The sequence below is a fragment of the Brachyistius frenatus genome, unplaced genomic scaffold, assembly GCF_029030835.1.
Source record: "Brachyistius frenatus isolate BFR_SWC_R1_liver_20210118 unplaced genomic scaffold, ASM2903083v1 Contig_526, whole genome shotgun sequence".
Lineage (NCBI taxonomy): Eukaryota > Metazoa > Chordata > Actinopteri > Embiotocidae > Brachyistius > Brachyistius frenatus.
In genome coordinates, this window is record NW_027211125.1 from 28,220 (window position 1) to 42,986 (window position 14,767).

General features: G+C 49.2%; 1 protein-coding gene across 2 annotated transcripts in view; it reads left to right on the forward strand.

Annotated features, from left to right (window-relative positions):
* Positions 1 to 14,767, forward strand: part of abcd3a (ATP-binding cassette, sub-family D (ALD), member 3a) — a 29,043-nt gene that overhangs the window by 10,622 nt on the left and 3,654 nt on the right. For both annotated transcript variants that reach the window (XM_069688100.1, XM_069688101.1), the window contains exons 8-21: positions 19 to 75; positions 1,476 to 1,618; positions 1,706 to 1,775; positions 2,166 to 2,235; positions 2,389 to 2,486; positions 3,003 to 3,094; positions 7,784 to 7,875; positions 7,967 to 8,039; positions 8,344 to 8,407; positions 8,550 to 8,627; positions 10,055 to 10,120; positions 10,229 to 10,318; positions 10,597 to 10,716; positions 14,439 to 14,543. In XM_069688100.1, the coding sequence (XP_069544201.1) occupies positions 19 to 75; positions 1,476 to 1,618; positions 1,706 to 1,775; positions 2,166 to 2,235; positions 2,389 to 2,486; positions 3,003 to 3,094; positions 7,784 to 7,875; positions 7,967 to 8,039; positions 8,344 to 8,407; positions 8,550 to 8,627; positions 10,055 to 10,120; positions 10,229 to 10,318; positions 10,597 to 10,716; positions 14,439 to 14,543 (1,218 nt within the window). The remainder of the gene's footprint in view (positions 1 to 18; positions 76 to 1,475; positions 1,619 to 1,705; positions 1,776 to 2,165; positions 2,236 to 2,388; positions 2,487 to 3,002; positions 3,095 to 7,783; positions 7,876 to 7,966; positions 8,040 to 8,343; positions 8,408 to 8,549; positions 8,628 to 10,054; positions 10,121 to 10,228; positions 10,319 to 10,596; positions 10,717 to 14,438; positions 14,544 to 14,767) is intronic.

The window sequence follows — 14,767 nt, forward strand, 5'->3', positions numbered from 1 at the left end:
GTCCCCTCTGTCCTGCAGCCTCTGCTGGACATCGGTCTTTACCTCTTCAAGTTGACCAGTGCCATCGGTGCTCAGGTAAGCAGCTCCCCGTTCCCCATCGTTGTGTAATGTTCTGTACAGACTGGCTTTAAGTTCAACTAACAAAGTGATTGAAAACTCATTTTAAAACCACGTGACAGGTTTCATGTGAATAAACTCCAGCTCGTGTTTGTCAGGATTCCTGGTTCATGTACGACACGTTTCATTTTCCCAACACTCAGAATATTTGAATTCACTCTGTCACAGCTGCAGTCAGTCAGGTTGGTGTTCACCGAGTTGACTCGTTAAACAGCTACGAACATTTCTGGTGAATATATATCATGGTTTAATAGAATAGGGTGATTTAATAGAAGTTCAAACCAGAACACCATCTCCTGATCAGTGCTGGTCCTGATGTTTCTGTACTTTATAGTACATCAGGGTTTGTGTGATCATCAATCTTATTACGTGTCTTCTTTGATGGTTTTTTTTTAATAATATTTGATATTATGTTGATCACCTGAGCTTGTTGGTGGTTTTCCATGAGGTGTGAAGGTAGTTAGAGGACACGCTGTCACCGTGAGGCAGCTGAGTGGTTTTAAACACAGAGCTGATAGGTGAGCATCATCACCTCTGATGTCAGATGACATCTGCTGTTTGCTTCTATAATATAATCTGAATATTAAAAGAAATCTCTTATTATATTTTTATTGTTGTTTTTTCAGTTTCCTTGAGTCTGAACCACAGACTGTGTATAAAAGTGTTCGTAGCTTCCAGGTCTGAAAAATGGTTCCAATGCAGAAGTGTCTTCAGCTGCAACCAGTGAGGAAGAATCACAGACTGGATATAAAAGAGTTTGTAGCTTCAGGTCTGTAAAATGGTTCTGATCCAGAAGTGCCTTCAGCTGCAATACCAGCGAGTGCCACTAGAGGTCGGCTCCAAAAAGCCTCCGGCTCCATAGACTCCCATTCAACTTCTCTCATCAAATCCAAAGTGAATCAAATGTGTCCATCAGTTATCTCGGTGTTGTTAGCTAAAGTCACTCCTTCTTCTTAGTTTTCTGGAGGTCCATCTGAAAATAATCCCTCATTCATTAGAAAAGAAGATTCAAGAACACCTGTTTTTGGGGGCGTGTCTGTTTGATTGACAGGCCTGTGGTGCAGTCAGGTTACAGCTATCGGTGGGTGGGACGTAGTATCGTCAGGTTTCCAATCAGATCGGTCAGATCCACCGCTGGCTCCTCCCCCAGCTCGTCCAAATATGGTCACTTCCTGCTCCAAACCGCTCCGAACTAGCAAGATGGTGACGGACAGAATCTGAACTGGAGGATTCATAACGTTCACAAACCAACGATGACATCACTGATGGATGATGGTTGGTTTGAACTGGACAGAAATTTAATGATGTCATGATGCACAGGTAATGATTGACCTTTGACCTCTTTCTCTCCTCACCAGGGCCCAGCCGTCATGATGTCCTACCTGCTGATCTCAGGTCTGTTCCTGACCAGACTGAGGAGGCCCATCGGTAAGATGACTGTCACTGAGCAGCGCTACGAGGGAGAGTACCGCTACGTCAACTCACGCCTCATCACCAACAGGTGACACAGCAGCAGTAGTATCACCTGTTCTACCTCCATCACTGAACTGTTCACAACAACACTACAAATGCATGTATTTCCCGTTAGTGAGGAGATCGCCTTCTACAACGGGAACACGAGGGAGAAGCAGACCATCCACGCCACCTTCAAAAAGCTGGTGGGTAAAGGTTGAGCAGTATTTCCCTCCAGGTGAGAACCAGTCTGCTTCCAGTCACCACAGGATTCTGCAGTCAGCAGGGTGTTATGTAGCTCCTGAACCTCCACCTGTGATGTCACAGTGCTGTGTGGTACACCTGTCTGTCATTGCAGCAGGATGAGGTGAGCAGGTGAGGTCAGAGCATGTGTTCTCCTGCATGACGATGCTGTGTGGAGGTGAAAATACACAACCTGAACTCTGCCTGGACAAGAGAACAGACAGCAGGATGTTTTAGACTCTTATTTTGAATGGAACAGACACAGAAAATACATGTTGTTTTTTTTAATGAGGAAACGGTTGAGTGCAGTTGCAGAAATTAATCAACACTATGTTCCATATTTCTGCCTCCAGGTGGATCACCTACATAACTTCATCTTCTTCCGTTTCTCCATGGGCTTCGTGGACAGCATCATTGCCAAGTGTAAGTTCTTCTTTCTTCTACTGACAGCATCCTCTCTGACCATGTGGTGTGGAGTCTGTACATCTGGGGGAAATACAAGCTGGAAGGATTGTCTCAACTCCATAAAAAATATGGGTCATGTGTCTTCATGTGTCCTCACGTGTCCCTCTGCAGACCTGGCCACTGTGGTGGGATACTTGGTGGTTAGTCGGCCATTTTTAAACCTGTCCCATCCCCGACACCTGCACAGTACACAGTCTGAGCTGCTGGAGGTGAGACACGCACACACACACACACACACACACACACACACACACACACACACACACACACACACACACAGACAGACATTGTCGCATCATAAACAGGAATTCATCTTTTATAGAAATCAGTCCAGTTTTTCTTCCCAGAATGTAATGTTGCACTGTAATGTTGCACTGTAATGTTACACTGTAATGTTGCAATGGTACACTGGTACAGGACTGTTACAAAGCCACAATGTTGCACTGTTACACTGTGGTCCAGGACTGTTACAATGTTACACTGTGCAGGTACACACTACACCTTTTTACACACGTTTAAAACAAGATTGTTGCCTGCATGCTGCTTCACCTCCACCAGGGGGAGACACTGCTTTAATGCAGCATGAAGTTATGAAACCAGTCAGTGCACACAGCCACAGGATAAACATGTCTGATGTGGTTCTGGTAGAACAGCTCAGTTCTCTGATAAAGTCTCTCTGATGGTTTGAACTTTCTCTCATCGGACCGGTTCTGTGTGACCCGTAGGACTACTACCAGAGCGGCAGGATGCTTCTCAGGATGTCACAGGCTCTGGGCAGGATCGTCCTGGCTGGCAGAGAGATGACCCGCCTCTCAGGGTGAGTGGTACTCAGGCCCAGTGAGTGGTACTCAGAACCAGATTGAGTTTAACCCTCTATAATAATATGTCTTTAGATGCAGCTCCTTTAAAGGAGCAGTGTGTCTTTCATTAGTTCTACTTTCCTCTCTAATTCTTATGTAATGTCAGTAAGTAGAACTGCTGCTGTCATACAGAACAGAGAGCAGCACAGTGCTGCTCACAGCAGGAAGATCAACGACCTTCATGAGGAAGAATTCAGTGATTGATCATCACCATCACTGAGTTCCACACGTTACCATGACCGCTGGTACCAGAACATCTGTGATGTCACCACTGACCTGAAACTGGAGCAGAGAGCCAACAGATTGTTGGAGAACAAAATCTTTAACATGCATGTTGTCATTTTGGAGGAGGCTGTTGCCATGGCAACACAGTTCAGGTGGTCCACAGTGAATGTTCCCCTCAGACGGTCCCAGTAGAACTCGGTGTTGACAGTCTGACTCTGGTGGACGAAGAAACCCCACCTGGTGTCTCCTCACCTGACGATCCTTCTTCGGTCTTGGACAGTGAAGCTCTGCCCCTCTTGAAACATGATGTAATAAGAACACCTCGCCGTTGACTTTCTGAACATTTCAAGGGTCTCTGTTGACCATTTAGGTAGGTAGGTAGGTATTTACTTTATTAATCCCCGAGGGGAATTTTTTTTCGCTACAGCAGCATACAGAAGCAATAAGATAATAATGGAAATAATAGAATAAAATAATAGAATAGAATAGAATAGAATAGAATAGAATAATAGAAAAGCAATAAAATAGCAGTAAATAGCAGTAGAAAATATAAAATATAAAATGCGCAGTATATACAGTACATTATATATCTATATATATTATATACAAACAAACCAAGAAACACGGTCAACATATATATATATATATATTTATATACAGTACAGTATATATCTATATATATTATATACAACAAACCAAGAAACACAGTCAACAGTGTTGTTGTACTGTGATGAATTTGGCCAGAGGTGAGTTATTGTACAGTCTTATTGCAGTGGACAGGAATGATCTCCTGTATCAGGAATGATCTCCTGTATCTGGAATGATCTCCTGTATCTGTCCTTGTGACAGCGGAGCTGGAGGAGTCTTTTAGAGAACGTCCTCCTCTGTCCCTGCAGCAGGTGGAGAGGGTGGACAGGATTATCCAATATGGACAATAGTTTGTTCAGCGTCCTCCTCTCCACCTCCTTTTCCAGACTGTCCAGTTTGCAGCCGATGATGGAGCCGGCCTTCTTATCCAGTTTGTTAAGTCTGTTGGTGTCTCCGGCTCCAATTCTGCCCCCTCCCCCTCTCCCCCCCAGCAGGCTACTAGAAGTACAGTTCACTGGCCACAACAGATGGTAGAACATCTCCAACATCTTGTCGCACACACTGAAGGATTGAAGTTTCCTCAAGAAAAAGAGTCGACTCATCCCCTTCTTGCAGACAGCGTTGATGTTGGTCTTCCAGTTCAGTCTGTTGTCATGGAGACACCAGGTACTTGTACTCCTCAACCATGTCCACCTCCTCTCCCAGAACTCTCAGCGGTTGTGGAGCTGTCGTCTTCCTCCTGAAGTCGACCACCATCTCTCTGGTCTTGGCCACGTTCAGGAGGAGGTGATTCCTTCCCGCCCACTCCACAAAGTCCTCCACTACTGTCCTGTACTCCTCCTCCCGTCCATCCCTTATACATCCTACCACTGCAGAGTCATCAGAGAACTTCTGCAGATGTCTTGACTCTGAGTTGTTCTGGAAGTCAGTGGTGTAGAAGGTGAACAGGAAGGAGACAGAACAGTTCCCTGAGGAGCTCCGGTACCACTGACCACCGTATCAGACAGCACACTGCCCAGACGGACAAACTGTGGTCTGCCTGTCAGGTAGTCAGTGATCCAGGAGACGGTGGACATGTCCACCCCCACCACCCCCACCACCTGCAGCTTCACCCTCAGCAGCAGTGGTTGGATGGTGTTGAATGCACTGGAGAAATCAAAGAAAGTGATTCTCACAGAGTCACCGGTTCCATCCAGGTGAGACTGAGCTCGTTGCAGCAGGTAGATGATGGCATCGTCCACTCCCACATGAGGCTGGTACGCAAATTGTAGAGGGTCCAGAGAAGATTTCACCAGCGGTCTGAGGTGGGCCAAGACCAGCCTCTCCAGCACCTTCATCACATGAGATGTGAGGGCAACCGGTCGGTAGTCGTTGAGGCCGGATGGAGTCGTCTTCTTCGGTACAGGAACCAGGCAGGACGTCTTCCACAACACCGGGACTTCCTCCTGCTTCAGGCTCAGGTTGAAGAAGTGTTGTAGGACCTCAGCCAGCTGGACGGTGCAGGTCTTCAGGACCCCCGGGGCCGATGCCGTCAGGTCTTCAGGACCCCCGGGGCCGATGCCGTCAGGTCCTGCAGCCTTGCGCTGGTGGATTCTCTCCAGCTGTCTCCTAACCTGGCCAGTCGTCACAGAGAGGGGGGCTAGGAGGTGTGGGGGGGAGGTCGAGGTGTCGATGGAGGAAGAGCCCTTTGAGATTGATGGCTCTATGCAGTTCACCAGGGGGCGCAGAGGGGGGGGGGGAAGCAGCAGAGGTGTTTGGGAGGTGTGAGGTGTGGAGGAGACAGATGAGGGTGGTGGACTAAACCTGCTGAAGAAACAGTTTAGTTCATTGTTCCTCTCCAGGTTCCCCCTGGTTGTTACTCTCCAGGTTCCCCCTGATTGTTCCTCTCCAGGTTCCCCCTGGTTGTTCCTCTCCAGGTTCCCCTGGTTGTTCCTCTCCAGGTTCCCCCTGATTGTTCCTCTCCAGGTTCCCCCTGGTTGTTCCTCTCCAGGTTCCCCCTGGTTGTCTCTCTCTCTCCCCTTGAAACCAGTAATCTCCTTCATACCTCCCTCACGTTGTTCTGCTGGAGTTTGGCCTCCAGCTTCCTCCTGTAGGAGTCCTTGCACTCCCTCATCTTCTCCTTCAGGTGGCGCTGCACTCTTCTGAGCTCCTCCCTGTCCCCAGACCTGAAGGCTGCTTTCTTCTGATTAAGAAGAACTTTCAGGTCACTGGTGATCCACGGTTTATTGTTGGGGAAGCATTTTACAGTCCAGGATGGTACGGTGGTGTGTTCACAGAATTTGATGTATTCTGTGATACAGTCCGTCCTGCTGTTGATGTCCTCCCCATGTGGTCCAAACAGCACATTCCAGTCCGTGGACTCAAAGCAGTCCTGCAGGGCGTCTTTAGCCTCCTGTGTCCACCTCCTCACGGTCCTGGTGGTTACAGGCTGCCTCTGCACCAGAGGAACATACTTGGGAGTCAGCAGGACCAGGTTGTGGTCTGATCTACCAAGGGGGAGAAGGGCAGTAGTACTGTATGCATCCATGGCATTAGCATACAGTAGGTCCAGAGTTTTATTGTTCCGTGTGGGGCAGTTCACATACTGGTGCAAAGTTGGCAGAACTTTATCCAGACTGGTTAAAGTCTCCAGTAACTAACAAAAATGCACCGGGATGCTGAGTCTGCAGTTTGGACACAGTGGAGTAGATGGTGTCCACTGCTGCCTCTACGTCAGCTGATGGAGGAACGTACACAGCGATAACGATGACGTGAACTCCCTCGGCAAATAATAAGGGCGCATCCCCACGGCTAGAAGTTCAATGTCCAGGCTACAGAAACGTTCCTTCACACACACGTGGTCGGGATTGCACCACCTCTCGTTCACATAGACTGCAATCCCTCCACCTTTCTTTTTGCCGCTCCGAACAACGTCTCCGTCCGCCCGAACGGTCCTGAAGCCGGGTACGGCCGCGCTGTGGTCCGGGAGATGTGAGTGCAGCCATGTCTCGGTGAAACACATGATGCTGCACTCCCGGTATTCCCGCTGGGTCTTTACCAGCGCCGAGCTCGTCCATCTTGTTGGCCAACGACCTCACGTTCCCCGTTAAGATCTCCGGTACCGCTGGTTTATATTTCCTCCTTTCCGCCTCTAGCTTAGCTCCAGCTCTGCAACCCCGACGTCTTCTCCGAAGTTCAACGGGGATCTCAGGCCTCGCTCCGGGCAGCAGCAGTAGAGGTCTGCTCAGCGCGATCAGCTGATCACGCGAGTAAACAATAACAGTGCCCCCAACCAGAACCGTGGAAAAATTACGGTCCATTGTCTGACCGTTAACTTAATACACGAGAGAAAGAAAAAAAAAAACTCCAAAGAGAGAAGAAAGGCTTAAAAAATACTAATAAACAACACACTCGGGGGGAGCTGCTGCAACAGGCTGCCGCTAGCGCTGCGCCATCTTACAGAGTTTGATATAAAATCTGATGTTTTTCTGGTCCAGTTTCAGGTCTATGATGACATCACTGATGTTGAAGTACCAGTGGTCACGTTAACGTGTGGATCTCAGTGACGATGATGATGATCCATAACTGTGAATACTTCCTCATGAAGGTTACAGCTTCTCTGTGCTGCGTTCAAAACCAGAAAGACAAAGTTGACCAAGAAGTGTTCTGGTTGTGTCATTGTCTGACAACAGAACCAGAAATGATCCTAGTGAAAGAACAGTGATATTAGAATGATTGGAAATACAGTGAAGGTGATGCAGACGGTACACAGCAGACCCGGCTGGTTCTGATCCGATGCAGACGGAACACAGCAGACCCGGCTGGTTCTGATCCGTTGAACGTGTCTTCCACAGGTTCACAGCTCGTATTACGGAGCTGATGAAGGTCCTGAAGGAGCTGAACTCGGGCCGATACGAGCGGACCATGGTGACCCATCAGGAGAAAGGTACACATGACCCATGAAGTCTCAGAATACATCCTGAAGTCAGAACCCTGATGAACCAAACCAATGACTCCGTTCTGTTTGTTTTCCTCAGAGTCAGACCCTGCAGAGAAACTGGTCCTGGTACCAGGAGGAGGTCAGGTCATCAACAGAGACAACATCATCAAGTAGGTTTGATTGTGCTCCTGGAAACACACTGGTTTGTTTGTCGGTTGGTGGGTGGGTTTGTCGGTTGGTTGGTTTGTTTGTTTGTTTGTCGGTTGGTTGGTTTGTTGGTCGGTGGGTGGTTGGGTGAGTTTGTTTATCGGTCGGTCGGGTGGGTGGTTGGGTGGGTTTGTTTATCGGTCGGTCGGTTGGTTGGTTGGTAGGCAGGTAGGTAGGTTTGTTTGTCGGTTGGTTGGTTGGTTTGTTTGTCCGTTGGTAGGTAGGTTGGTTGGTCATGAGCTGAGTTACTGTTTTCACTTGTTCCAGGTTTGACCACACCCCTCTAGCGACCCCAAACGGGGATGTCCTGATCAGAGACCTGTCCTTCGAGGTGAACACACTTCATTCACTCATTTACTTCTCAGCATGACCTGAAGTTACTCCTCAAAACTATTTCATCCTGCAGATATGCAGGACTTGAGACGCGTGTCCTTGTCTTACTCACCCTGTCCTCTGTCCCCTGTCCTCTGCAGGTGAGGTCGGGCACCAACGTCCTGGTTTGTGGACCAAATGGCTGTGGAAAGAGTTCTCTGTTCAGAGTGCTCGGAGAGGTGATTATTGATCAGAGGTCATCAATATGTCTTCATGTATCAGTAGAACATGTCTTCATGTATCGGTAGAGAATGTCTTCATGTATCGGTAGAACACGATGACGTCATGTATCGGTAGAACGTCTTCATGTATCAGCAGAACATGTCTTCATGTATCGGCAGAACATGTCTTCATGTATCGGTAGAACATGTCTTCATGTATCGGTAGAACATGTCTTCATGTATCGGTAGAGCATGTCTTCATGTATCGGTAGAACATGTCTTCATGTATCGGTAGAACATGTCTTCATGTATCGGTAGAACATGTCTTCATGTATCGGTAGAACATGTCTTCATGTATCGGTAGAGCATGTCTTCATGTATCGGTAGAACATGTCTTCATGTATCGGTAGAACATGTCTTCACGTATCGGTAGAACGTCTTCACGTATCAGCAGAACATGTCTTCATGTATCGGTAGAACATGTCTTCATGTATCGGTAGAACACTATGACATCATGTATCGGTAGAACACGATGACATCATGTATCGGTAGAACACGATGACATCATGTATCGGTAGAGCATGTCTTCATGTATCAGTCGAACATGTCTTCATGTATCAGCAGAACATGTCTTCATGTATCGGCAGAGCATGTCTTCATGTATCGGTAGAACATGTCTTCATGTATCGGTAGAACATGTCTTCACGTATCGGTAGAACACGATGACGTCATGTATCGGTAGAACATGTCTTCATGTATCGGTAGAACACGATGACATCATGTATCGGTAGAACACGATGACATCATGTATCGGTAGAGCATGTCTTCATGTATCAGTCGAACATGTCTTCATGTATCAGCAGAACATGTCTTCATGTATCGGCAGAGCATGTCTTCATGTATCGGTAGAACATGTCTTCATGTATCGGTAGAACATGTCTTCACGTATCGGTAGAACACGATGACGTCATGTATCGGTAGAACATGTCTTCATGTATCGGTAGAGCATGTCTTCATGTATCGGTAGAACATGTCTTCATGTATCGGTAGAACATGTCTTCATGTATCGGTAGAACATGTCTTCATGTATCGGTAGAGCATGTCTTCATGTATCGGCAGAACATGTCTTCATGCATCAGCAGAACATGTCTTCATGTATCGGTGGAACACGACGTCATGTATCGGTGGAACACAACGTCGTGTATCGGTGGAACACGATGACGTCATGTATCGGTAGAACACGATGACGTCATGTATCGGGTAGAACACGATGACGTCATGTATCGGTGGAACACGATGACGTCATGTATCGGTGGAACACAACGTCATGAATCGGTAGAACACGTCTTCATGAATCGGTAGAACACGTCTTCATGAATCGGTAGAACATGTCTTCATGAATAGGTGGAACATGTCTTCATGAATCGGTGGAACATGTCTTCCAGCTGTGGCCTCTGTTCGGGGGACACCTGACCAAACCTGAGAGAGGGAAGCTGTTCTACGTCCCACAGGTGAGACGTTCTCGGTTCTCCTGAAACACAGAACATGACGTCATGTCAGAGAGTGTCCGACTTCATAATGACCAGATAACATGAGAATATAAACATGTTCCTCCTCAGAGACCCTACATGACTCTGGGCTCTCTGAGGGACCAGGTGATCTACCCTGACACCTGGGAGGACCAGCAGGGGAGGGGCATCTCTGACCAGGTGGGACACCAGTACACACCAGTACACACTAGTACACACCACTTCACACCAGTACACACCACTCACACCGGTACACACCACTCACACCAGTACACACCACTTCACACCACTACACAACACTACACACCAGTACACACCACTTCACACCAGTACACACCACTTCACACCACTCACACCGGTACACACCACTTCACACCACTACACACCAGTACACAACACTACACACTGCTGTTGTGCCTCTTTGTCTCTCCTGTCTCACCCATGTCTGTATGTCCCAGGTGTTGAAGGAGTACCTTGACAACGTCCAGCTGGGACACATCCTGGACAGGGAGGGTAGCTGGGACACGGTCCAGGACTGGATGGACGTCCTCAGTGGAGGGGAGAAGCAGAGGATGGCGGTAAGGACACACCACTGATGTACACACACACACACACACACACACACACAGCTCTTTACTCGTTAATCAAGATGACGCCGTGCTAGTGGCAGCCTGTTACAGCAGCTCCCCCGAGTGTGTTTGTTTCAAGTATTTTTCTTTCTTTCTTCTCTCTTCGGAGTTGGTTTTTTTTCTTCACGTGTGTTAAGTGACGGTCTGACAATGGACCGTAACTTTTCCACTTTTCTGGTGGCTCTTCTACTTTTTTCCCTCTTTGTAACGGAGAGCTACACACAGTGGACTGGGGCCATTGTTTACTCTCGTGATCAGCTGATCATGCTGAGTAGACCTCTACTGCTGCTGCCCGGAGCGAGGCCTGAAATCCCGGACGAACTTCAAAGACGACGTTGGGGTCGCAGAGCTGGAGTTAAACTGAAGGCGAAGAGGAGGAAATATAAACCATCGGTACCGGAGATTTTAATGGGGAACGTGAGGTCGTTGGCCAACAAGACGGACGAGCTCGGCGCTGGTAAAGACCCAGAGGGAGTACCGGGAGTGCAGCATCAAGTGTTTCACCGAGACATGGCTGCACTCACATCTCCCGGACCACAGCGCGGCCGTACCCGGCTTCAGGACTGTTCGGGGGGACGGAGACGTTGTTCGGAGCTTTAAGAAGAAAGGTGGAGAGATTGCAGTCTATGTGAACGAGAGGTGGTGCAATCCCGACCACGTGTGTGAAGGAACGTTTCTGTAGCCCGGACATTGAACTTCTCGCCGTGGGAATGCGCCTGTGTTATTTGCCGAGGGAGTTCACGTCCGCCATTGTTATCGCTGCGTACGTTCCTCCATCAGCTGACGTAGAGGCAGCAGTGGACACCATCTACTCCACTGTGGCTAAACTTCAGACTAAGCATCCCGGTCCATTTTTGTTAGTTACTGGAGACTTTAACCAGTCTGGATAAAGTTCTGCCAACTGTTCACCAGTATGTGAACTGCCCCACCCGGAACAATAAAACTCTGGACCTACTGTATGCTAATGCCATGGATGCATACAGTACTACTGCCCTTCCCCCCCTTGGTAGATCAGACCACAACCTGGTCCTGCTGGCACCAAAGTATGTCCCCCTGGTGCAGAGGCAGCCTGTAACCACCAGAACCGTGAGGAGGTGGACACAGAAGGCTAAAGACGCCCTGCAGGACTGCTTTGAGTCCACGGACTGGGATGTGCTGTGTGGACCATATGGGGAGGACATCAACAGCAGGACGGACTGTATCACAGAATACATTAAATTCTGTGAACACACCACCGTACCATCCTGGACTGTAAAATGCTTCCCCAACAACAAGCCGTGGATCACCAGTGACCTGAAAGTTCTTCTTAATCAGAAGAAAGCAGCCTTCAGGTCTGGGGACAGGGAGGAGCTCAGGAGAGTGCAGCGCCACCTGAAGGAGAAGATGAGGGAGTGCAAGGACTCCTACAGGAGGAAGCTGGAGGCCAAACTCCAGCAGAACAACGTGAGGGAGGTGTGGACCGGTATGAAGGAGATTACTGGGTTCAAGGGGAGAGAGAGAGACAACCAGGGGGACCCTGGAGAGGAACAATTAGGGGGACCCTGGAGAGGAACAACCAGGGGGAACCTGGAGAGGAACAACCAGGGGGAACCTGGAGAGGAACAATGAGCTAAACTGTTTCTTCAACAGGTTTAGTTCACAGACCTCATCTGTCTCCTCCACACACCACACCTCCCAAACACCTCTGCTGCCTTCCCCCCTCCCTCCTCTGTCCCCCCTGGTGAGCTGCATGGACACAGAGTCCTCAACTCCAAAGGGCTCTTCCTCCATTGACACCTTGACCCCCGCCCTCCCTCACACCCTCCTCTCTGTGATGACTGGCCAGGTTAGGAGACAGCTGGAGAGACTCCACCAGCGCAAGGCTGTAGGACCTGAAGGCATCAGCCCCAGGGTCCTGAAGACCTGACGGCATCGGCCCCGGGGGTCCTGAAGACCTGCACCGTCCAGTTGGCTGAGGTCCTACAACACCTCTTCAACCTGAGCCTGAAGCAGGAGGAGGTCCCGGTGCTGTGGAAGACGTCCTGCCTGGTTCCTGTACCGAAGAAGACAACTCCATCCGGCCTCAACGACTACCGACCGGTTGCCCTCACATCTCATGTGATGAAGGTGCTGGAGAGGCTGGTCTTGGCCCACCTCAGGTTGCTGGTGAAATCTTCTCTGGACCCTCTGCAATTTGCGTACCAGCCTCATGTGGGAGTGGACGATGCCATCATCTACCTGCTGCAACGAGCTCAGTCTCACCTGGATGGAACCGGTGACTCTGTGAGAATCACTTTCTTTGATTTCTCCAGTGCATTCAACACCATCCAACCACTGCTGCTGAGGGTGAAGCTGCGGGTGGTGGGGGTGGACATGTCCACCGTCTCCTGGATCACTGACTACCTGACAGGCAGACCACAGTTTGTCCTTCTGGGCAGTGTGCTGTCTGATACGGTGGTCAGTGGTACTGGAGCTCCTCAGGGAACTGTTCTGTCTCCCTTCCTGTTCACCTTCTACACCACTGACTTCCAGAACAACTCAGAGTCAAGACATCTGCAGAAGTTCTCTGATGACTGCAGTGGACGGTGTATAAGGGATGGACAGGAGGAGGAGTCAGTGGTCGGTGTATAAGGGATGGACGGGAGGAGGAGTCAGTGGACGGTGAATAAGGGATGGACGGGAGGAGGAGTCAGTGGACGTGTATAAGGGATGGACGGGAGGAGTAGTCAGTGGACGGTGCATAAGGGATGGACGGGAGGAGGAGTCAGTGGACGGTGTATAAGGGATGGACGGGAGGAGGAGTACAGGGCAGTAGTGGAGGACTTTGTGGAGTGGGCTGGTAGAAATCACCTCCTCCTGAAGACCAGAGAGATGGTGGTCGACTTCAGGAGGAAGACGACGGCTCCACAACCGCTGAGAGTTCTGGGAGAGGAGGTGGACATGGTGGAGGAGTACAAGTACCTGGTGTCTCCATGACAACAGACTGAACTGGAAGACCAACATCAACGCTGTCTGCAAGAAGGTGATGAGTCGACTCTTTTTCTTGAGGAAACTTCGATCCTTCAATGTGTGCAGCGAGATGTTGGAGATGTTCTACCATCTGTTGTGGCCAGTGAACTGTACTTCTAGTAGCCTGCTGGGGGGAGGAGGGGGGAGGGGGGCAGCATTGTAGCCGGAGACACCAACAGACTTAACAAACTGGTTAAGAAGGCCGGCTCCATCATTGGCTGCAAACTGGACAGTCTGGAAAAGGAGGTGGAGAGGAGGACGCTGAGGAAACTATTATCCATATTGGATAATCCTGACCACCCTCTCCACCTGCTGCAGGGACAGAGGAGGACGTTCTCCAAAAGACTCCTCCAGCTGCTGTCACAAGGACAGATACAGGAGATCATTGATACAGGAGATCATTCCTGATACAGGAGATCATTCCAGATACAGGAGATCATTCCTGATACAGGAGATCATTCCAGATACAAGAGATCATTCCAGATACAGGAGATCTTTCAGGAGATCATTCCAGATACAGGAGATCATTCCTGTCCATTGCAATCAATCTATCTATCTATCAATCTCTCTCTCTCTCTCTCTCTCTCTCTCTCTCTCTCTCTCTCTCTCTCTCTCTCTCTCTCTCTCTCTCTCCCATGTATTTATTCATTTATTCACTCATGGTTGTGTTCCGGTTCTTCCAGATGGCCCGGCTCTTCTACCACAAACCACAGTTCGCCATCCTGGACGAGTGTACTAGTGCTGTGAGTGTAGATGTGGAGGATTACATCTACAGCCACTGTAGGACGGTACGGACCCACTACACACACACACACATACACACACACACACACACACACACACACACACACACACACACACACACACACACACACACACACACACACAGATACATACACACACACACACAGACACACACACACACACACACACACACACACACACACACACACACACACACACACACACACACACACACACACACACACACACACACACACACACACACACA